The 21,922-nt window shown below is 43.9% G+C and overlaps 2 protein-coding genes across 11 annotated transcripts in view; one reads left to right on the top strand and one right to left on the bottom strand.

The window, feature by feature from the left end:
• Positions 1 to 9,212, top strand: part of LOC306647139 (phosphatidylinositol 3-kinase regulatory subunit gamma) — an 86,278-nt gene extending 77,066 nt beyond the window's left edge. For both annotated transcript variants that reach the window (XM_079116156.1, XM_079116157.1), the window contains exons 8-10: positions 5,395 to 5,469; positions 6,323 to 6,493; positions 8,488 to 9,212. In XM_079116156.1, the coding sequence (XP_078972282.1) occupies positions 5,395 to 5,469; positions 6,323 to 6,493; positions 8,488 to 8,686 (445 nt within the window). In that variant the 3' untranslated portion in view covers positions 8,687 to 9,212. The remainder of the gene's footprint in view (positions 1 to 5,394; positions 5,470 to 6,322; positions 6,494 to 8,487) is intronic.
• Positions 9,213 to 16,076: 6,864 nt separating this feature from the next.
• Positions 16,077 to 21,922, bottom strand: part of MAST2 (microtubule associated serine/threonine kinase 2) — a 265,812-nt gene continuing 259,966 nt past the window's right edge. For 6 of the 9 annotated variants that reach the window (XM_079115709.1, XM_079115701.1, XM_079115703.1 and 3 more), the window contains 10 exons: positions 21,590 to 21,712; positions 21,311 to 21,420; positions 20,839 to 20,993; positions 20,308 to 20,591; positions 20,016 to 20,210; positions 19,173 to 19,399; positions 18,840 to 18,962; positions 18,257 to 18,393; positions 17,932 to 18,125; positions 16,077 to 17,634 (listed from right to left, as the gene is read on the bottom strand). In XM_079115709.1, the coding sequence (XP_078971835.1) occupies positions 16,133 to 17,634; positions 17,932 to 18,125; positions 18,257 to 18,393; positions 18,840 to 18,962; positions 19,173 to 19,399; positions 20,016 to 20,210; positions 20,308 to 20,591; positions 20,839 to 20,993; positions 21,311 to 21,420; positions 21,590 to 21,712 (3,050 nt within the window). In that variant the 3' untranslated portion in view covers positions 16,077 to 16,132. The remainder of the gene's footprint in view (positions 17,635 to 17,931; positions 18,126 to 18,256; positions 18,394 to 18,839; positions 18,963 to 19,172; positions 19,400 to 20,015; positions 20,211 to 20,307; positions 20,592 to 20,838; positions 20,994 to 21,310; positions 21,421 to 21,589; positions 21,713 to 21,922) is intronic. The other 3 variants (XM_079115702.1, XM_079115704.1, XM_079115708.1) reach the window with 2 other exon arrangements.

Here is a 21,922-nt window from a genome sequence, read left to right as displayed (position 1 = left end):
GTCTTAGTTAATTCAGATTGCTTTAACAAAATACTATAAACTGGGTAGCTTATAGGCAACAGAAATCACCTACAGATTAGAAGTCTTGGAAGTCTTGAGATTAAGGCACTAGCAGATTATGTGCTGGGTAAGGGCCTGCCCTGTTTTATAGATAGCACATTTTAGTTATTTTTGACATGGTGAAAGGAGTGAGGGGTATCTCTCAGGCTTCTTTTATAAGGACACTAATCCTGTTCATGAGGCCTCTACTCCTAACCTAACCACCTTCGTCTTCCTTACATCATGACTTTGATGGTTGGAATTTCAACATTGAATTTTGAGAAGACACAAACATTCAGACTATCGACTGTGATAAACCAAATCTTGAAAGTCCCTTTAATGAGTTGTATAAGCTAAATATAAGAGTTTAGATAACATGGATGACAAAACCATGACCTGCTAGTAAAGACAATTCAGACGTTTAGGGAGACACAGACAGCAATGGTTTCTTTTGGAAGGGTTTCTTCAAAGAGGGTAGTCCAGTATTCCATAGTACACACTTTTATGTTTCTAACAGAGAACTATCTTGAGGCTTGGTGAATTTGATGTGTTTCAATGCTGAAATTTGTATAGTCAGGCCTGAAGAAAATTGGTTGTAAAATACGTGCTGCATATTGGTAGCATTGCATGATACTGAGTATGATCTCTCATTGATCCTGTTTTGAAGTAGAAATAGGTTGGAATTCTGTAGTTTGTAACTAGAGATTGTCATTTGTTCATTGATCCCTTTAGGTGTGAATATATCCCTGATTTCCCACTGCATATCCCATAAGGATTTTATGAGATTCTCTGTTGAGATCCTGATGTATTATTTCTAGGATATTCTAGAGTGTTTAAATACAAAATTTGATTTTTAAAATAAAGAATAAAATATAATCACATTTACTTTAATAGTAAGAATGGGGAAGGCCTATCTATGGTGATAGATTTTAAAATAGTGATTACTTATGTTGCGGTATTGATGAGAAAATGACATGGAAATGTTGTGAATCTTAATTGGAATGTAAGTTTATACATATATAAAATTCATCAATCTGTGCATGTAAGATTAACACAATTTATGTGTATTAGAATTCAGTAAGTACACTAAAATTTTTCTTAGGTATAAAAATCCTATAAAATTTCTTTGAATAAAAAAGGAATTTGAACCAGTTGTGGTGGTGCATACCTGTAATCCTAGCTACTCAGGGATCTGAAGGAGGAGGATCTTAATTTTGAGGCCAGCCTTGGCAACTTAGTGAAACCCACATCTCAAAAATAGGATTACCAGGTACCGAGGTGCACAGCTGTAATCCCAGGACTTGGGAGACTGAGGCAGGAGGATCATGAGATCAAAGCCAGCCTCAGCAAAAGGGAGGCTAAGCAATTCAGTGTGACTCTGTTTCTAAATAAAATACAAAATAGGGCTGGAGTTGTGGCTCAGTGGTTGAGTGCCCCTGAGTTCAATTCCCAGTACAAAACAAAACAAAACAAAACTAAAAAGAAAGGAAGGATTGGGGGACGTTGCTTAATGGTAGTGTACCTTGGATTCAATCTATCCCTCCCCCCCAAAAAAAAGGGAATTGTATATTGTCAGAGCAGTTCTTTTTCATTATGAGTCAAGGTTAGCTTTCATGATTATTTACTTTTTTTGGTATTCATAAATCTAAAAAAAAGATTACCTTGCCATAACAATCAATATAGATACATTAATGATGAGCTTTGAGTAACATATACTGGGGAGTTTGCAGTTAAAAGAGTCCTGCGGAGGATGGTATATTCTGTTTTTTAAAAAAAACTTTATTGAGATATAATTTACATCCCATACAAGTTATCCATTTAAAGTGTGTAATTTAAAGTCAGGTGTGGTGGTATATGCTGCAACCACTTGGGAGGTTGAAGTGGGAGAATCACTGGAGTCCAAAAGTTTGAGACCAGCCTGGGCAACATAGAAAGATTCTGTCTTAGGAAAAAAAGTGTGTATAAGTCAATGTTTTTAGTATATCAGAGGTATTTGCAATCATTACCATATATTTTAGAACATTTTCATCATAGTAAAAGAAAATCCTGTACCCTTTACTTATCATCCCTACCACCCTATTCCCCCAACCCTAGGTAACCAGTAATTTACTTTATGTCTTTATGGATTTGCCTATTTAGGACATTTCATATAAGTGGAAACATTTAATACATAGTCTTTTTTGTTGTTGTTGTTCTGGGGGTTAAACTTAGGGGTACTTAATCACTGAGTTACTGAGACTGGCTTTGACCTCGAAATCCTCCTGCCTCAGCCTCCCACGCTGCTGGGATTACAGGCATGCACCACATAGTCTTTTAAGACTGGATTCTTCAACTTAGCATGATATTCAAAGGTTTATCCATGTAAGATGTAGCTGTTTACAGCACTCCATTTCTTTTTATGACCTGTATGGATGGATATACCACATTTAGTTTAACTATCATTAATTGATGGACATTGGATTTTTTTTTTTTTTTTGATACCAGGAATTGAACCCAGAACCACTTAACAACTAAACCACATCCCCAGCCATTTTTTATATTTTATTTAGAGACAGGGTCTTGCTGAGTTGCTTAGGGCCTCACTAAATTTCTGAGGCTCGCTTTGAACTTGCTTCCTCCTGTCTCAGCCTCCTGAATCCCTCTTGGGATTACAGCGTGTGCCACTATGCCCGGCTCATTTTCTTCTTATTTAGGGGAGTATGATGTTCTCTCCATAAAATTTGGTGCAAGACAAGTCATATTCTTCTTTTTCTTTAAATTAAAACCAACTTATTGGGGAGTGAAATTGACTATGTTGTGTACATGTATGAATTTATAGCAATTAATTCCACTAATATGTATAATTATAATACACCAATAAAAAATTTGAAAAAGAGGGCTGGAGTGTAACTTAGTGGTGGAGTGCTTGCTTAGCAAATGTGAGACCCTGTGTTCAAAGCTCCAGCACTACAGATAAATAAATAAAATAATAAATAAAAATAATAAAATATATAAATAAATAAAATACCCCCCCCCCCCAAAAAAAAAGCAGAGAAGAAATAAAGGCTATTCAGAGGAAAACCAAATCAATTTTTTCCAAGATCCCACCTGCCAGAAAATTATGGAAGCACAAGGTCCTTTGTTCCTCCCTGGCCTGATTGCTATCATTAGGTACATCCTCTGCTCCTAGTCTTTGGGCCCTGTCATCTGGTTAAATACTTCTGTTCCAGAAAAATCAGAGGTGCCCTTCACAATAATCTCCTATTTGACTATTAATAGACTGTATCTTAAAGCCTTCTCGTGCTCCATTCAGGGTGCCTGTGTGTGAGCCACTCACTTGGGTCACCCCTTTCCTATTTATGCTGTGTCTATCGACTACTGCTTTAGCTGCAAAATATTTTTCCTGTCCCCCTCTCTCAGTGACTTCCTAGCTTACTTCTTTTGATCACTGGAGACAGAAACACAAACTATTTTCCTCTTCAAGTGTGGCAATCAGGTTATAAAGCCAAGTAAATCTTTAGAAAGAATGCCGTATACACCCGCAGCCCCACTTGCTGGGCCAGGGGTAAGGAGAGGATATGCTAACATTAGCTATTTTTCTTCTCTTAAGATAATTTCAATGTAAGCTATGAGAGTAGTAATTTCCCTTTTTTTTTTTTTTATTTAAGAAGAGATGACTGAGGCACAAAGAGAGCAGTCTGAGACCACACAATTAGAATCAGCTCTAAAAAATCAAAATTAAAAATGAACTAGATAATAGGTCTTCTGATGCCTCAGATATTTCCTATGGAATTTGCTGCCTTTACATGTGATCAGAGTATTAATAACAATAAATTAAATGTGAATTACATATGAACTAAAGTAACGTGAACTTTTTCAAAATGTCAAACAGTTTTTGGCATTGTTAATAGGACTCCAAACTGTATAAAATTTTTTCAAGTAGATTTTGGGACGATTGAGAAAGTTTCATAAATGGAAGGTGGACCAGAAACATTTCTTCTTTTTTCCCCTTTTCTTCTGCCCTTTCTTGGGTGTGCTAATAACTTCCCTCCCAGAATGGGAGGCTCAGTGTAAAGTGATTGGTGGTTTAAAGAAAATGGGGTTCAAGAGAAATGATAGTATGGTTTTTTCAGTTCAGACTTCTTATCCAGTGTACTTGTTTCTTTAAGGATAGAAAACTTTGTTAATAAGAATGTTTACAGGAGAGTCTTGAGATATTTTATTAGAAGTGGTAGTGTGGGGTTGTTATTAAATTGGTTCTATCAAAATCACATATTATCTATTTTCCAGCTTCATTAACTGTTAAAATGAAGTCTGGTAAACTAAAGGGTGAGTCTTCCTGAGAAAGTCTGTAAAATCTGTCTGAAAGAATTTTAAAAGAACTTTAAAAAATCAGGTGTGATTCCAGATTATGTAAGGTACTTGGGGTCAGAGACAGATAGAAGATGATCCTGGAATTGTGAAGGTTTTCTTAAAAGCAACCCACTAGTCAGGCTTGGTAGCATAGTGACTTGGGAGGCTGAAGCAGGAGGATTTTAAGTTTGAGGCCAGCTTGGGCAACTTGGCTAGACCCTGTCTCAAACTTCAAAAATTAAAAAGGGCTGGGGATGTAACTGAGTGGTAGAGCATCCCTGTGTTTAATCCCCAGGACAGCTTCACACCCCCACCAAAACAACAACAACAACAACAACAAAAAACAATCCACCAGCAAATATTTACTGTATATTAATTCAATATCTGAATATCCCTGTGCTTACACTATTTTAAGCATGATGAATGAAAGTATTTATTCTCTACTTCAGTTTTAGACTCTTGGCCATCTGAAAGGAAATCAATGTGATGGTTTATATCATTTTGTATCTAAATGTTGGTATTTTAAAATACTGTGATTTGCTTGGTGATAAACTCAATTAATTGCTCAGTTTGTCACCCTGAATCTCTTATGGTCTACTTAGATACAAAAATGGATCTTGAAATTACTGGTTAGAATCTTAACCTCAATTCAGTAGGCCACACAGGAAGTGGGTCTTCTGGCTTAGTGATACCATGCTCACCAAAATAATGATTTCAGAAATAAATATGCCACTGTGTTTGAGTGGCATAAGCCTCAAGAAAAGGAAAAAATGAAAAGTGAGAGATATGCCTAATTTCAAGTTGTTTTCCGTATTTCTGCCTTTTGCATAAAAGATTAATTCATCATGGTATAGTTGAAAGAAAAGTAATGGAGAGACTCATTTAGGGAAACCTCTGGCTATTCTTTGTGATGTTAGGGGAAATAAGAGGTTCCTAGAATCAGGAAATTTGGTTGCCTTGGATTTATCTACTTTGTCTTAAGCAGTTTGCATAAATTCTGACATGGTTTCGTCCCTTTGACAGATGGCTCAATCACAAAGGAGTGAGACAGAAGCGCCTGAATGCCTGGCTGGGAATCAAGAATGAGGATGCTGATGAGTAAGTTGTCTCTAAACCTTTCTGTCAGAGGCTTTGTTCCTAGTATAAGGCATAGACTTTCTTATCATGCTAAAAACTGGTTCTCACTGTCACTTGAGAATATTGAATCAAGAACTTTGAATCTCTTTTTAATTGAATTGTCTTAAGCGTATCCTATAGGCACTTGAGTTCAGAAACCTGGATTCATAAGTACTGTTATTCAGATATTTAGGTTTTAGCTTATTGGATAAGACATGTGAATTCTGTGTTTTCTGTACCAAAGCAAGTAATGAATTTGTTAAAAACCACCTAACTAGCCATGCTTGTAATCCCAGTAATTTCGTAGGCTGAGGTAGGAGGTTCCCAAGTTTGAGGCCAACTTAGGCAACTTAGTGAAACCCTGTCTCAAAATAAAAAATAACAGTTGTGGTTGCACATTCCTATAATCCCAGTGGCTCAAGAGGCTGACACAGGAGGATCTGAGAAAGGAGGATCACAAGTTCAGCCTCAGTAAATTAGTGAGGCTCTAAAGCAACTCAGCGAGATTGTTTCTAAATAAAATATTAAAAAGGGCTGGGAATGAGGCTCAGTGGTTAAGTGCCCCTGGGTTCAGTCCCTGGCACCAAAAAAGAAAAGAGAAAAAAAGAAAAAAGATCAAATAAAAAATACAAAGGGTTGAGGATGTGCTAGAGCACCCCTGGGTTCAAGCCCCAGTATAGCAAAAAACAAAAAATAACACCACCAACTCGACTAGTTGAAATTTTGATTTATCATTTTATGGTTAAAATTTAGAAGACTATTTTATTCATGAAAGTTGCTTTTAGATATAAGTAAACTGATTATTAGAATAATATTTTAAATATTTAAATTTTAGGACCTATTTTATCAATGAGGAAGATGAAAACCTGCCACATTATGATGAGAAAACCTGGTTTGTTGAAGATATCAATCGTGTACAAGCAGAGGACTTGCTTTATGGGAAACCTGATGGTGCATTCTTAATTCGTGAGAGTAGCAAGAAAGGATGCTATGCCTGTTCTGTTGTGTAAGTCTTCTCAGTGGAGATGCCCTTCTGAACTCTTACACATTTATTAGTAGAAAACCAACCACTCATAAAATTCAGATGAAATTAGTTAATATATAATAATAATGACTCATGCCTTCCTTAGACCATTAATATTGGTACAAAGAAAATAGTTTTAGAAAAAAATGATATCTAAAGTTATCTTGGGGATTTTCATTTACATGATAAACAGATTAGGCCTTGTGGTGTTGCTATTGGATTTCCAGTATCTGTGAGACCTTGAAGTGGGAAAAAAAATTCTTTAGTAGTCTTGTATGCTTAATTTAATTTTTGATTAAATAATAGTTTGTTTGGTAGTGATATAAAATGTGGATGCATTTTTCCTTAAGATGATCTTATGACTCTTTTGGGAAAAGTCTATTTTGTTTTTAATGGAAAGTGAAATTTAGAGATAATTATATCTTAATCAAACTTTGCCTGAGTATATATATATTCCTTAAGAAGGCAAATATCTTCTTTGACACAGTCTGTACTTAGAAGAATGATATGATGGTTATGAGGGAAAGATTTGGTGCCAGATATAATGGGTTAAGATGTTGGCTCCAACTGCTTATCAGCTGTGTAATCCTGGGTAAATTACTTAAGTGTTCTTTGCCCAGTTTCCTTATCTGTAAAATAAGGGTAATAAGAACAATACTTACTTTGAGGTTTTGGTAAGGTTTAAATAACTTTATATATAAATATTAAAAAATTATATATATATTATATTTACATATATATATACAATGTAATATGTTTTAAATAGGGCTGGAACATAATGAGTAAATGTTACCTGCTGCTCTTGGGTATGACAGAAGACAAAGATGACAAAGTTATTGTGCCCTCAAAGAAAGTAAGGATATACAAAGGGTGTTCATATTAGCAGAGTGCTGGGTGCTTTCTGCTATACTTGATCACCTTGCCTTCAGTAGTCTACTTTTGTCATGAAGTCAAGTGTTTGAATCCAAGTTTGTCAGGTTTCAAAAAACCACATTTTTCAATTACACCAGGCTTTCTTCATTTCATAAACTATCCAAGATAAACAAAATCACTATGAAATAGGTGTCACTAGTAGGTTGGGCACATGTAGAATTGTTAATTATGATGAAAAAAAAGAAGGTTGGGGCTGGACTTTGACAGGATAAATGGTTGTCTATAGGCAGAAAAATGGCAAGGGGGGCATTGTAAAGTGCACTGGATTACTGTCATCTAAAGATAGAACTACTTGCAACATTTCATTTCTCTTTGACCTGTGCTGCTCAAGTTATCTGAATGGAAATGACAGAGGAGAATAGTTTTTGCAAGATTTGGAATCTTTTAAGAAAAATAGATCCTAATTAGAGTAAGACATACTTTATGTTTGTATAAATATGTCAAAATATATTCTAGTGTCAGATATAACTAAAAAAGAATTTTAAAAACGAATAATAGCAAGAAGGAAGACATTAAGTAGCCCAATTCCTCACCCTTTCCTATCTTTAATAAGTGAAAAGATATACTATATGTTAAGAATACTTAATATTAATTGATCTATGCATTCAGCATAAATGTATCAAAATCCTAGCTGGATATTTGCAGAAATTGACTAGATGCTCATAAAATTCGTAGGAAAATGCAAAGGACCAAGAGTAGCCAAAATAACCTTCAAAAAATAGAAGCAAGTTGGAGAAGTCACACATTGATTTAATTGCTTATTACAAAGCTATATTAATCAAGACTGTGTGGTACTGACAAAGGTAGACATGTAGATCAATGAATAGAATTGAGAGTTGAGAAATAAACTGTGCATTCAGTATGTCTTATCTGTGGCCAAATCTATAAGAGGGTGAGGGGAACACAATTTTACAAGCTTTGTCTGATTGACCAAACACTTATGGGTCTCTTCCTTAACAACCACTCTCAGACTTCTGACCATTTATTGTCCTTTTATCTATTGTTATCCGCCTTAACATTTTTCCTGTGGTGTCTCATTGCAGTGCGGATGGGGAAGTGAAACACTGTGTGATCTACAGCACTGCTCGGGGATATGGCTTCGCAGAGCCCTACAACCTGTACAGCTCGCTGAAGGAGCTAGTGCTCCATTACCGGCAGACATCCCTGGTTCAGCACAACGACTCCCTCAATGTCAGGCTTGCCTATCCTGTTCATGCACAGATGCCTTCACTCTGCAGATAAAGAGGGAGTGGGAAGAGAGGTGGCTCTCTAGCATTTTTTTCTACAGTTTTTATTAGACTACGATGAGGGCATTCTTTCTACGTAGACTGCTTGTTTTGCACAAGAAGTGATTCTGTGAATGTGAAGTGGAGAGGCCGAGCAGTAGCTGGCCAGGATGGGGGCATCAGGGACCTGGGGTCTCTGGGACTCAGCTGTGCCACTGCACTGACATACTAAGCTGGAAGCAGATGTTGTTTTGGGGGAAGTCTGTTTCATTGGGGTTTTTGTTTTTATTTAGCCAGGCACCCTCAGCAGAACACACTAGGCTTGATGGGGTAAGGGGTGGGAGTTGTACTTGGAAACCTCTGCAGAGTCCATGTCCTCTTTTGATCTTCAACTCTGAGAATGCAGCAGAGACATGGCTCTGTTGGGAGTTCAGTTTTGCTCTAGCAGTGTCTCTTCTCTCCTGCCCCGAAAAGAAGACTGTTTTGGTTCTGTGGTAGAATGGGATTTGGTTTAAAAGAAAACAAACAAACAAAAAAACCAAAGGAAGATAGGGAGATTTGGGATTTCATTTAAAGAATCTAAGCAAGGGGTTAAAAAAACCCCTTCAACTGAAGGTATTTTATTTCTTACCAACATAATTTAGGCTTCAGCATCTCACTATCTCCTCCCTCTAAAGAAGCGTTATGTTTAGAAACCAGCAAAACAATGTTTGTTGCCAGACTAAGGTTTAAGGGGAGAAAGTGCATACTACTTCTCTACCAAAACTTGAAAATAAGAAAACTAGAAATATGAGTTTTAGCAAACACTAAAATTGGTCAGTGTATTTCCTTCTGCCCTGTCCTTGTTTCTCAGATGAGAAAGTGTTCTTTTTGTGGGGATAGTGAGCTTTGAATCATAAAACAAAGTTGGTACTTGTGTGGTGTTTCATTAGCCTAAAGAATGATCTGTTGTTTGAAACCTTTGTAACTTGTTTGTATGAGTAAAGAAAAGGTGCAATCCAGTGCTTTTAGGTGGCTTGATATACCAAATAATGATATAGAACAACATTCTTATGTGTGCTTCCCCAAGTTTAAAGTTCCTGCAAAAATACTGTAAATGGTTTAATTTCCTTTCCTCTACCGCTCCTTTGCTGGTAAGGCTTAGGAGCCTATGTGGCTAAGGAGGGGAATCAGATTGTGGTCAGGGATCTCACACACCCAGAATCCCTGGTGTCCAGGGTGAGGGTCATGCCACATTACATATGTGCTTCCATATAGTGGTTTCTGAAGCTTTTGCAGGGAGAAGATGGCTTGGAGTTTAGACTGTTAGTATAAGCCATCTGGAAGCTTTTGTCTTTGCCTTTTTTTGTGATCCTGCCATTAGGGCAATGTGCACAGTCTGCCCTCATGCTCCAGTGGCTGTAATCTTAGGCCAGGAATCTTCTGCTCCATGTGGCTTAAGCCTTCCAGCTCAGTGAAGCTAGGCGAACTGAGTAGAGGGCAGGCATCTACTTCTGCCTCCATTTTGCCCCACACTCACCAGTCAGCATTCATTTGACAAATAGAGTCCAGCTGCCTCTGAGCCAATCCTGGAACCATAATGGGCTCAGTGTGAGTCAGCTGTTTTGAGTCCAGAGCTGTGTAGTCAGGCATCCTGGCTGAGCTACTACCTGGGTCTTGGTTCCTGGGCTTATAGCTAGGAAAGCTCTACTTTTGGGGCTGAAAAATAAATATTACTTTCCCTGAGCATTATCTTGGTGACAGTGTCTAGAATGGACTAGTACGATGTAGACAGACATAAAGTTTTTTGTAAGGACTTCCAGAATTACTAACAGTGAGGATAGGAAGGAAAGGGCATATCTTTTGGCTTTTCCTTGTTTATATTGTAGTTTCAGGATTGGGTTGAGCTAGAGACAAATGAAGTCCCTCCACTGTCACTTAAGCCCTTAACTGATAGCCAGCACATCCTTTCCCCAAACTGCCAGATTGAAATCTTGCTGAAAGTTTTACTGAGTAATGTGAAGCTAATTGCTGCTGCTGGTCACCCCCAGGGTGGCCCTGCATCTGGTGTTGAACCTGCTCAAGTGGTTGTGTGCTCTAGATTGGGCGCAAGGAGTCCCTCCTATCAGGTACTAAAATTCAATGTGTGTCTGAATGTCTCTTTTACAGTAAACCAAAATGGGATAGGATACACAAACCGTGTTGAACAATGTATCAGAGTAGTGTTGTACCTTGCTGGTCAGAAATGGAGTGTGTGCAGGATGAGAGCAAAACACCATCTTACTATCTACACTTGGGTTGACTGTGGAGGACTGCTGTTTTTCAGTCCTACATTCCTCCCTACCCCCTTTTTTCATTCTTGAATTCATTATTTTGTGGGATCTGAGACCTAGGATTGTTTGAGAAATTTGAAGGTATTTTTTTCTGACTAGTTGCCACATGATTTGCTTGATCCTAAGCCAGCAGAAATGGCATAGGGTCTGCTAACCATTGGGCCCAGTGTGTGGAGGAGCAGGCTTACTCATGACTTGGGAGCAGGTCTTGGTCTTTTTCATGAGTCTAGTTCTGTGTCCTGTCCTGTCAGTGAGGCAGAGGGTAAAGTGACAAACCAAGACCAGAGGGGCCCGTTATTCTCTTGGCTAGCTGAGCCAGCCACCAACATGAAGGCAGCTTGGCAGCTGGCTGGACATAAGTCCAAGGTCCATCTCCAGGTGGAGCTTTCATCACAGAACAGTGCTCTTCTCTACTTGGCTAGATGCCAAACCTTGGCCATGGTTCAGGCCTGGATAGGTTGCCTGTGTCCTTATCATTGATCTGGCCAAGGATAAAGACTTCCTAATACCTCTACTCTGCCCTCTCCAAGACTTGATGGGCTCTCCCATTTACTTTAGACCTCATGTACTCTGAAGAAGCTCTGCGAATCAACTTGGTGTCTTCTTTGGGTCTCCTTGCTGAAAGGAAACCAGCCCTGTGCAGTCTCTTGAGTCAAGAATTACATTTGGGCAATTCCTGGTTTCTATGTTTTCTCTGCTGCCCATTAAGACCCCAGAGTAGGCGTCTGTGGGGTTTCAATGGCCATAGAAACCAGAGGGTCTAGAAGAGACCTGCCTGGCCCCCCAGCTGCCAACTGCTCAGCCTTGCTTTAGCTCCAGCCACTTGTGACAAACAACCTTATTTCCTTACAAATTCCAGCATGTGACTTTGGTGCCCTGTTGTTATTTGTGAAAAGCCTATTCTGTTGTCCTTGATGTAGTCAAAATTCATGTAGTTTACATACAAATATCTGATTCACAAGCCAACTGTGTGTCTTGTGTTGGGACAATTCATAATGTAGTTCCTAGACCACTTTTGCAAATTGTTCTTGTCACCAAATGTGTTCAGACATTGCTGTGCAGTTGTGGGTGAGGGTGGGGGGAAGGTGAGGGAGATAATTTGGGGATTTTGTTTTTTACCTTCCCCAAGAGGGGATAGTCTGGCCAACTTGCTGCAGTAATGCAATAAAGACATTGCAATAAAGGACCTTTTTGTCTTGATGCTGTGGAAGGGTGAGCTGGGACAGGGTGGGGCAGGGCCAAGGTAAGAGGACTAGGGTGTTGAAAAAATCAGTGAAACTCCCAGTCCTTCTAATAAACACCAAAAGACCAGTCCTGAGGCTGAATTGGGGGCTACAAGATACTCTTTTTCCTCCCCTGAAAAGCAAGTTGACCCTACCAGGCTTTACCACGAGTCCTGTCCACCCAGAACAGGGAGATTCAGATACTGAGAAAATTAAATCTGAAGGCCATTTCCTCCCCATTTCACCCACTCCTAATAAGCTCATCAAATCTTAGGGTCTTTTGTTGTCCTTCAAGGCACTTGGTTAAGGTTCCTATTTGCAAACACAACAGTCTTGTCACACAGTACATCGTAGTTTTCATCCATGTCTCTCAGGCCTCACCTACTCATGTAATCAACCAGTTACAAAATCTGATTAGGCAGGGAGTGGTCTGTTACGTGACTGCATGTGTCCTCCTCCCCACTGTACTTTATACATAGCACCCTCAAGGCTACCACTTGAATTGTGGACGATTCCCTTAAACCTAAATTGTTCCCACACTCAAAATTCCTATCTCCTGCCTAGGCCTGTCTTTTGACCTGTACCTGCCATCTGGACATTTCCACTGGGAACTAGAGTGGCCCACAGGCACTTCAAACTTGTTTACTTTACAGAGAAAATGTGGTTGGCCATGAATTCCCTTGACTTCCCACCACCAAACTGACAACTTCCTTGTATCCACAAAAGTCCTCTTGTTCTCATCTTTAATTACAAAGATGGTTACCTTCCAACAAAAGTCAATCCCTCAGCATGTATTTTGGATTCTATTTTCTCCCACCTTCTCAGGGAACTCTCATACAAGTAGCTGTGGTTACAGGTTTATAACTCTGGCCATCATGCCTGGCTCCCATGATCAATGACCATTCTTTTCATTATTGTTTGGTTTTCTCTGATTCTATGTCCCTAGTCTGTACTCAATCCCATATTCTTTTTCTTATTTTCCCTACCAAAGCCACACCTTTTGAAAGAGTTGCCTAAATGTGTTTATTTCATCACCTGAAGCATTTAAGTACAGGTTCCATCATTACCTGAAACTGCTTACTTTGATGTCTTCAGTATCCATTACTATTGACTTTTCATGGAAAACTCTTTCACTGACTTCATTACAATTCATTCAGCTAGTTTTTCTGATGTTTCTGTTCTTTTTAAGTTTGTTGGACTCCAACCTTCCTCTGACATAAGCCTTTTTAACCTAACAGTTTTCTCCACATCCATGAATCCACCTACCATCTTGAGGCCAGTTGCATCTGTTCCTCCTGCCAGATACTGAACGTGCAGGGTCACCTTCTAGCCCTGGTTCTCTTCCATTGTCTCATATTTCACTGAATGGAAATCTGGCTCATTTGGCATAAGTCAGAAATGTAATCAACATCTTTGATAGCCTTGTTCCATATCTATATAAAACCCTTCACCAACCCATATTAATTTTCCCTTCTAAACACCAGTGAAACCATCACTTCTCTAAATTGCTTTGCTACTGAGTCTAATCCTAATACCAGAAGGTCTCCCTCCATTCTTCCTCCTCAAACCCATTTTCATTACAGCAACCAGTTATCTTTTTTAAACTACAAAACTCACCTGTGTAAAACATAAGTAACTTTCAACTGTTTCTAGGGTAAATCACAAAATAAATTTTTTTAAGTGATGGGGTCTTTTGCTGTATTGCTCAGGCTGGCCCTGCACTCTTGGGCTCAAGTGATTCTCCTGCCTTAGCCTCCCAAGCATCTGGGATTGCAGGTGCCTGTCACTGTACCCTGCTGTAGCAGACCTCATTTCCCACCTGTTTCTCTTTTCAGCTCCATCCCCTCAACTAATCCCAGAGTTTGGGGGCTTTTCATTCTGCACATTCCTTGTTGCTGTCCTAGTTCAGATCACTAATGGGCCACTGCATCATGCTGTCTCTGGCGGTCTGTTTTGCAGCTACAGTGATCTTCCTAAAACATACAGGTGAAGTTGCCCTTCAGAACTTCCTCACTCCCTTTGGGATAATTCAGCAGTTTTTTTCAAGGAAAGCACCACTGACACTTGGGGCAGGGGCGCCATGCATTTGCATTACACAGTGCTTGGGGTCCCAGTGCTTCCTCCCATTCTCACTTCCAAACCCACAGGAAGGCAGTTCTCATGAAACTGCAAACCCTGCTTCCTCCCATCCCCTTCACCTGTGTATGGTATCACCATACATAGGATCCGACCAGATCCCGACGTGTTGGGCACTCATCTCCCAGCCATCCTCCTGGATCCCGCAATCCCAGTGCCCAGTGCAGGCAGCCCATGATTTGCTGTCTGTAAATAACTGAAGGAAGGAGGAAGTGAAATCAAGAGGACTGGAAGGTTAAAATGTCCCCACAGATAGGTAGAGCACGCCCTCTGGTGGCCACCACCTTCCCCATGCAGAACGACAAAGGGCTGCAGGGTACAAGAGGCACCCATCCAGTCAGTGGCTCAAAGGTTGTCTCGTCCTCCAGGTCTCCTGACCCCTCTCGAGACCTAGGCATTGGCTTGTGGGACAGTCAGTACAACATCAGAGCACGATGGCGTTGCAAGTATGGCGTCACCATAGGGGCACTCCTAGCCGTGGTACTCCACCAGGCCACATTGCCTGCTTTGTGGTGCCACCTCCTGACTCCCCATACACCCACACGTGCCTTCCTTTTCTTCTGCACTACCCACAAAGTATAGCTCTACTCATTGAAGAATGCATGTAGCAATGCCCACCCCCAGTGCTGGGGCATACCTGACGAGAGTCCTGGAAGGGTCTGCTGGCTACAAACACTTACGAACTTGTCACTGAAATGTGATTAAGTTTTCTATTTTCATCTCACCTGACCACTCAGCATTTTATCAAGTAACTATTCCATTTTGAAACTCCTCTCTTGGATTTTATGATTTCTCTTCTGGTTGCTGTTGAGTCTCCCCTCTTTGCCTTAAATATTACTGTTCCTGAATAATATCACTGTTGATACACTGATGGCTCATTTCTACCTAGTGTCGATTTCCCTCCTGAGTTCCAGATCTGTGCACTCAATTACCTTCTGGATCTCCCAGAAATAGCTCAAATTAAATACATCCAAAGTAGCTGGGTACAGTGGTGCACACCTGTAATCCCAGTGACTTGGGAGGCTGAGGCAGGAGGATTGCAAGTTCAAAGCCAGCCTCAGCAACTTAGCGAGGCCCTAAACAACTTAGTGATACCCTGTCTTAAATAAAATACAAAAAGGGGCTGGGGATGTGGCTTAGTGGTCCTGGGTTCAATCCCCAGTACCCAAATAAAAACCCGAAACCAAACCAAAACAAAAATATCCAAAGTTAAACTCCTCACCTACTAGTACCTTTTCTCCTCCTTTCTGACTAAGAGGCCCTCCCTCCAAGTAAGGTGAATGTGGGCTCTATGGTCAAGAGAGATGTAGGTTCAATCCCAACTCTACCTGGGACAGAAAAGCCTAAGTTTTCTTATCCATTAGTAGGAATATTAGTTGCCCCGTGGCCTTCTTTGGTTCAGCTCTGTTATCACCTACACCACAGAAGACAATTAGATGTGGCCCTTGCTTAATTTGCAAACCCACTTCCAGTTTGAATTATTTTTGGTTCCTTGAACATACCAGGTATATTGTATATATGCTGCAGTTTGACAACCCTCCCTCAGCAAAACTACCTGTTCACCAGTTCTTCATGTTTGAACCCCTGTTGTCCCTGAGAAGTGAAACTAGATTAAGTGCTCCTCCCTGGGGATAGAAACTGTCTTAACCACAGCCATATTCCCAGCAGCAACACAGGACCTAGACCTAGAGTTACATGTGTGATGACTGAAGGAAAGAAGCATGCAAAACACAAAGATGTTTCCAGGAGCATGTATTACACAGGTCTGGTGCAAGAAATAGCAAACAACTGCTATGTTTGTTTTAAAAGCTCATCCGGTGCTAATGTGGAATCCTGACGCTTTGAGTTGCCCCCTGGTCCTCGGCTCCTCCAAAGCAGGCTGGGCCCAGGTTCCTGGGTGAGAGGGCAGCCTCTGCATGGAACATCCTGCCTCCTGTCACCCGAGGCATCAGGCACTTTGGTGATGCTCAAGGGTGGCTCCTCTTTCTCTACTTCTGCACATTCAGACTCCCACAGCCAGCTTTGGCCTGGAATCTCACACGGTGGGTGAGCCAGCCCAGGGGTACTGGGTGGCTGTGACTTCCTCTCCTGCCTGGGAGATGGGTTCTTAGGGTGAGCTGAAGCTGTGGTTTCCAAATCTTGGGGGTTGGCTAGCCCACCTTCCATTGTTGTCTTTCTGCCTGGGGATGCCCTGTCTGGGTCCTCAATAAGGAATTTCCAGGACCATGTACCTGGCTCCCCAGAGGTGGAGGCAGCAGCAGAGATGAGTCCTGAAGAGCTGGGACAAAGTGCTGTTAATGCCTGGCTGTGGAGGTGCTGGGCCTTCCGGCAACCTTCAGTGGGGGTCGGGTCTGAGGGTCCAGACCTACACAGGCTGAGGGCTGGTGAGGAGGAGCTGACAGCCTCCTCAAAGGCTTGTGGACTCCCAAGCTGCCTCTGGGGGACACTAGCACCTTCTATTCTGGGAGGCCCTAATATGACCCCTGTCAACAGGCCCGAGACCACCAGACCCTGGTTTCTTGAGTCCCTGGGCAAGAAGGTGTCCTCTTCCCCACCCTCTCCTGTTCCTCTGGTGGGTGGATCCTGGCTCACTTCTGGGTTGGATGCCTGTGCACCCTGGCTGTTCTCAGGCTCCTCATCAGTGTCGTCCTCTGAGGAGTCTACCTCGCGGATGGCTTCTTGCTTTTGCAGTGACTCTCGTCGTTCAGCTCGGTCCTGCCGAAGGGTTCCTAGGGCCCGTGAAGGAGCAGGCTGCAGCACTCCCTTCCCTGGCAGTGCCCCTTTCCCAGACAGCACAGCCCTGGTCCCGACTACCTCCAGAGGGCTGGCTTCCCTGGGTGGTAGCTCCTTCTTCAGCTCGCAGTGGGGCAGGTCAAGACTATGCTTGTGAGAGGACGCTCGCTTCTTTTCAGAAGCAGCTAGTGCGGCTGCCAGTTTCTCAGCAGACTGCACCCTCTTAAGCAGGGGGGAGCGGGGTGGCTCTGCACTTTTGGGCCGTGAGAGTTGCCTGCCTAGTGGAGGTGACAAGTGAAGTTTGGTGGGAAAGGCCTGGGCTCCATGACCAGACAGGGGCGACGGGGAGCGCTGAGGTGAAGCTGCTGGTGGTGGTGAAGGGGTGTGGGCCAGTGGTGACAGTGGGATGCTGCCTGCTGACTTGCGCCGTGGAGAGCGGTACTGGCGTTGGAGCTTGGGTGCCAGACCATGTAGGGAGCTGGGACGTGTGTGCCCAGAGCCAGCTGGAGAACTGGGCACGCTGGAGCTGGGGGAGCTGCTCTGCGATGAATTCCCCCCTACTTTGTACAAACAGACAGAGAGACAAAGGTGGCAATGTTATCCGTGAGAAATGACTGAGGGGCAAAGTAGGGCTCACCGCTGGAATGTTCCAGGACTGTCAATGTTGCCCTACCAAAGAACCAGTACCCAGGCCATAGAAATAAAGTCACTCCCTTCCCACATCAATTCCTCCCAAGGCTGCTGAATCTTTAGTTGGGCTGACAAGAGATTCCAAGAGTGGACATGCGGGGAGCAGAGGGCCCAGGTGCTTCCTATTTCCCAAGGGGTTGTCTCTACCTGCAGGGAGCCCTTTGTACCTGAGTGCACTGTATCAGGGCTCACCCGGTAGCCCTGAGTGGGAGATCGGGGAGAAAGGCTGTGGCTGTGTGTGGGAGAGCCTGGCCCACTCTCCCCCGATGACAAGGAGCGGTTAAGGGAAGAAAGGCTGCGGCTGGTGTGCAGCAGGGAGGCCTGCTTAGTGATCTTCCGGAACAGAGAACTTCTTTTCCTGCTGTAAAGATAAAGGTCCAAGGCCAAGTCGGTGCATGGGGCACAGCACACTCTAGGCCTGGGGCCAAGCCACCTGACACATTGCCAGTACGCAAGTGCTCAGAGCAGACCACTGGACTAAGTCTGGCTCACCTTTCTTGCCCATCCTTGCCTCGGTTCCGCTTGCTCCTTCTGGCCATCTTGGCCTTATAGCTGCCTTTTCGAGCTGGTCCCACTTTAATGGATGTGTTCTCCAGGGGAGTTGTTGAAATAGCCACCTTGTTTCCACTCTGGGGAGCAAAGCAGAGAAGAGCATGAGATCAAACTTAAGACAGTGGCCATATTCTTGGTCCTGCCCCTACTCCTGCACATGGCTATACCACAACTCCAGCTTTTACTCCTGTGCCAACATGTCCAAATAAGGCCTGTCTTCCCTTTCATAGGTTAGGAAATGGCTTCCATTGGTGTCCAGAGTGGTCTAGGGATGGGAAGATAGAGAAGAAGCTCCCCTGCCCTGTTCACCAGTCCTACACATGGCTCAGAAGAATCCCTGGGCTTTGGGTAATGAGGCTGTTGTCTTCTGGAGAAAACTCTGCTGTGCCACCCAAGTTCCGTGTGACCCTGAAATCCATGCTCATGTATGTGTGCCCAACCTTCCCACTCCTCTCTGGCTGGTCCAGACTCACAAGGCTGTTGTTGTTCATTGGCTACAGTGGGCAGCATTCACAGCACTAACCTTTAGGATCAGCTCCACCACCTCTGTGTGCACCAGCCCGTGCACAGGCTCCCCGTTGACGTGGGTAATGAGGTCACCCTGACGAAGCCCGGCCTCGCTGGCTGGGCCTCCATCCTCCACATGCTGCCTCAGAAGAGAGGATCTTTAGTCTGAAGTTTGGGCAGGAAGTGCAGAGCCTATTCTGATCATTAAGCTGTGACCCCATTTACCAACACCCTTTGACCCCTGTGGGTAGCATGGGCAGACAGAAGAAAGGACAGACAGGCTTCACTAAGGGGAAAGTGGAAGAGTGACGGAGCTGAGAAGACCACAGGTCTAGATGGCCAGACATACCCACACCATGTGGTGCACAGTGTAGACATCTGAGTCACCCATGTAGACACGAATGGCCCGCAGGGTGAAGCCATACTTCTTGCCAGCTCGGTGGATGATGATGGGAGGCTTCAAGCTGCCAAGGGCTGGCAAGAAGTCCCTGCTTGGAGAAGAGTCTCTGGATGACGGGTTGGACGACTGGGAGTGTGGGGACATGGGACTAGCCAATGGAGAGCAGGTGTGGTGTTCTGGAGGAGGAGAAGCCAGGACTTAGTGGGTCAGAGGCCTTGGCCTGGCCATGCTCCCAGCCTGGCCTCCTTTCCATTCTACTGATTCCTGCCCAGCCCTAGTCATAGACAGAGCCTGAGCCCAGGTACATCTTCCCCACAACCCATGATCCACAAAACCCTCTCACTTGCTCAGAGTTTCCCAGGCGTGATGTGGAGGTGCAGGTGATGGGGACTATATAAACTCTTCATACATCATGATTACCCTATGAGCTAGCCATTATTAATATCCACATTTTTTAATGAAGAATTTAAGGCTTAAAAGGATTAAACAACTTTCCAAGGCCAAAAGCCTTTAATGATGAAGCCAAGATTTGAATATTAGATCTTTGCCTCAAAGCCTACACTTGTGACAGAGTGCTGTCCTGCCCTCTGGCACACATACACACAACTCGAGACACTGATGCACACCTTCAGAGACTTTCATTTTCATAACACAGGGACACAGTTTCTCAGATACCTGCTCCTCAAGAGGTACACACACATACACACCTGCTACATGCAGGCCCCTGCTGCAGGCCCACAGGGATTACAAGGTCCTGTCTATGAGTTTTACCCTAGCTCTTTAGGGCCTCACCTGTAGGAATGAGGAGGGAAAGGGCGGTGGCTGAGGCAGACTTGATCACTTTGTTGACAGGGCGAGTGGTGCGCTTCTCTATAGAGTCCCCAGAGAGCAGCCGGTGGCGGGCCCTACGCACGGCCAGGTCACTGATGGCCTTGGCTGCGGCTCCCTCAGACAGCTGTGAGGTCCCACGGCTTCGGGTTTCTATGGCTATGGGCCCAAGTGAACAGTGAGACCCACAATACAGCTGAGCCTCCCTACCAGCAGTGTCCCCCAGCTGAGGCCCTTTGACCACACACTGCCACACCTGAGTTGGAAGCACCACTCTGGCTGAGAGGCTCCTCATCCACCTTTAGTCGCCGCTCCACTGGCCGTTCAGGGAGAGGCCCGGATGCTCCCTCTCCAGAAGGGGGTGTTAGGAGCCATATACCATCCTGCTGTTGCCTCCTGGGGGTGCTGCTGACCTCTTCATGGCCTTCAGGGAAGCGAGGCACATCCAGGAGGCCTGAGCAACGGCGTCGCACTGTCATTGGAGGGCTTGAGTCGCTCTCTGTGTGAGATGACTCAGACACTGACAGCCGCTTCCGTAATCTATGAGACATAAAGCCTGGGGTGAGATGACCCAGGCAGTCTCCCTCCTCCAACCAAAGCTTCTTTAGGGGTACACAGAGCTACTGTCACAGAACTTTTCTCCTCAGACATTTCTCCAGGGTTGCCTTGAGAATGCCACCTTACCACCACAGGCACATCTCCCCAGCATCTGAATCTCTCCCGTGATCTGTGTGACAGTGAGGGAGGTTGGCTGTGCTGCCCACCCTGGCAAGCCCTGGGTGCTCACATCTCGGGGGAGCCAATCACCCAGCTCCGGTCTCGGCCTTTTAGTCCTGCCAGGCTATCTGAGCGGTCTTCCTTCTCCTCACTCAGGCTGCGCTTGGTCGGGGGTGGTGTCCGGCGTTCTTCCAGCAGTGAGAGCCGTTCCATGCTACTGTACACCTGTGGGCACAGGACACTATGACCGCTGCATCTCCCAAAGGACAAATCATATCCTTGGCACCTGAAACTGGAATTTGAGTCCTTCCCTTCCTTCCCCCACATCCCAGTTTAATATTTGGGGAAGCACTTATTCTACTGACCTGGCTTCACCCCGACATCACTCATGTCAGGGATCAGAGAGTTGTTCTAGAAGCATCTACTCTACGCAGTCCCTGCCTTCTCCTCTTTTTCTGAAGTGGTCCTATTACCAACTCCCGAGCCTGCCCCTGGTGTGTCCTTTTCTCCCAACCCTCTGATCTGGGCCTTTTAGGACACACCTTGCTGAACCTTGGAGAGCAGGAAGAGAACTGGCGGATCTCAAGGCAGCCATCCTCACTCACTTCCTCCTCATCTTCTGAGTCCACATGGTGGTATCGCTCTGAACGGGCTGGGTCAGACACACAGGACATTTCCCTTCAGGGGCCCTGCTGCTGGTATCCTTGTAACCCTATCAGGCCTCAGCAGGGTCCTGGGAAGTGGCTCCAATGCAAGTGCGCATAGGCACTTCTGAGCAACAGATAGGACCCAGGCTCCACCTCACCCACCAGTGGCCTTACTGTCAAAGTAGCTGGTATCATCCTCCGACTCCAGTTGAGGAATAAATTCAGCCTTCTGGCGAAGAAGTCCTGTCCAGTCCAGATCCGTAAAAAATGGGTGCTGCTTTACCTCATAGGTACTACCTGGGCAAGAGGTGGATGAGCTGTGTAGAGTCCAGGCCAGCAAGTCAAGCAAGAAGCCAGACCTGGAGAAGGTGGGCCTGGAAGCCTCAGCTCAAACACCCTTCCTTTTCTGCCTGTATTAAGCAGGGTAGAATTTCAGGATCCAGATGGACTGTCCACACCTGAAGCCTGAACCTCAGGGTATGTGGACTCGGTCTCCCTTCCCCCTTT

The sequence above is a fragment of the Sciurus vulgaris genome, assembly GCF_902686455.1.
Source record: "Sciurus vulgaris genome assembly, chromosome: 1".
Taxonomy (NCBI): domain Eukaryota; kingdom Metazoa; phylum Chordata; class Mammalia; order Rodentia; family Sciuridae; genus Sciurus; species Sciurus vulgaris.
This window is presented reverse-complemented; position numbering and strand designations above follow the sequence as displayed.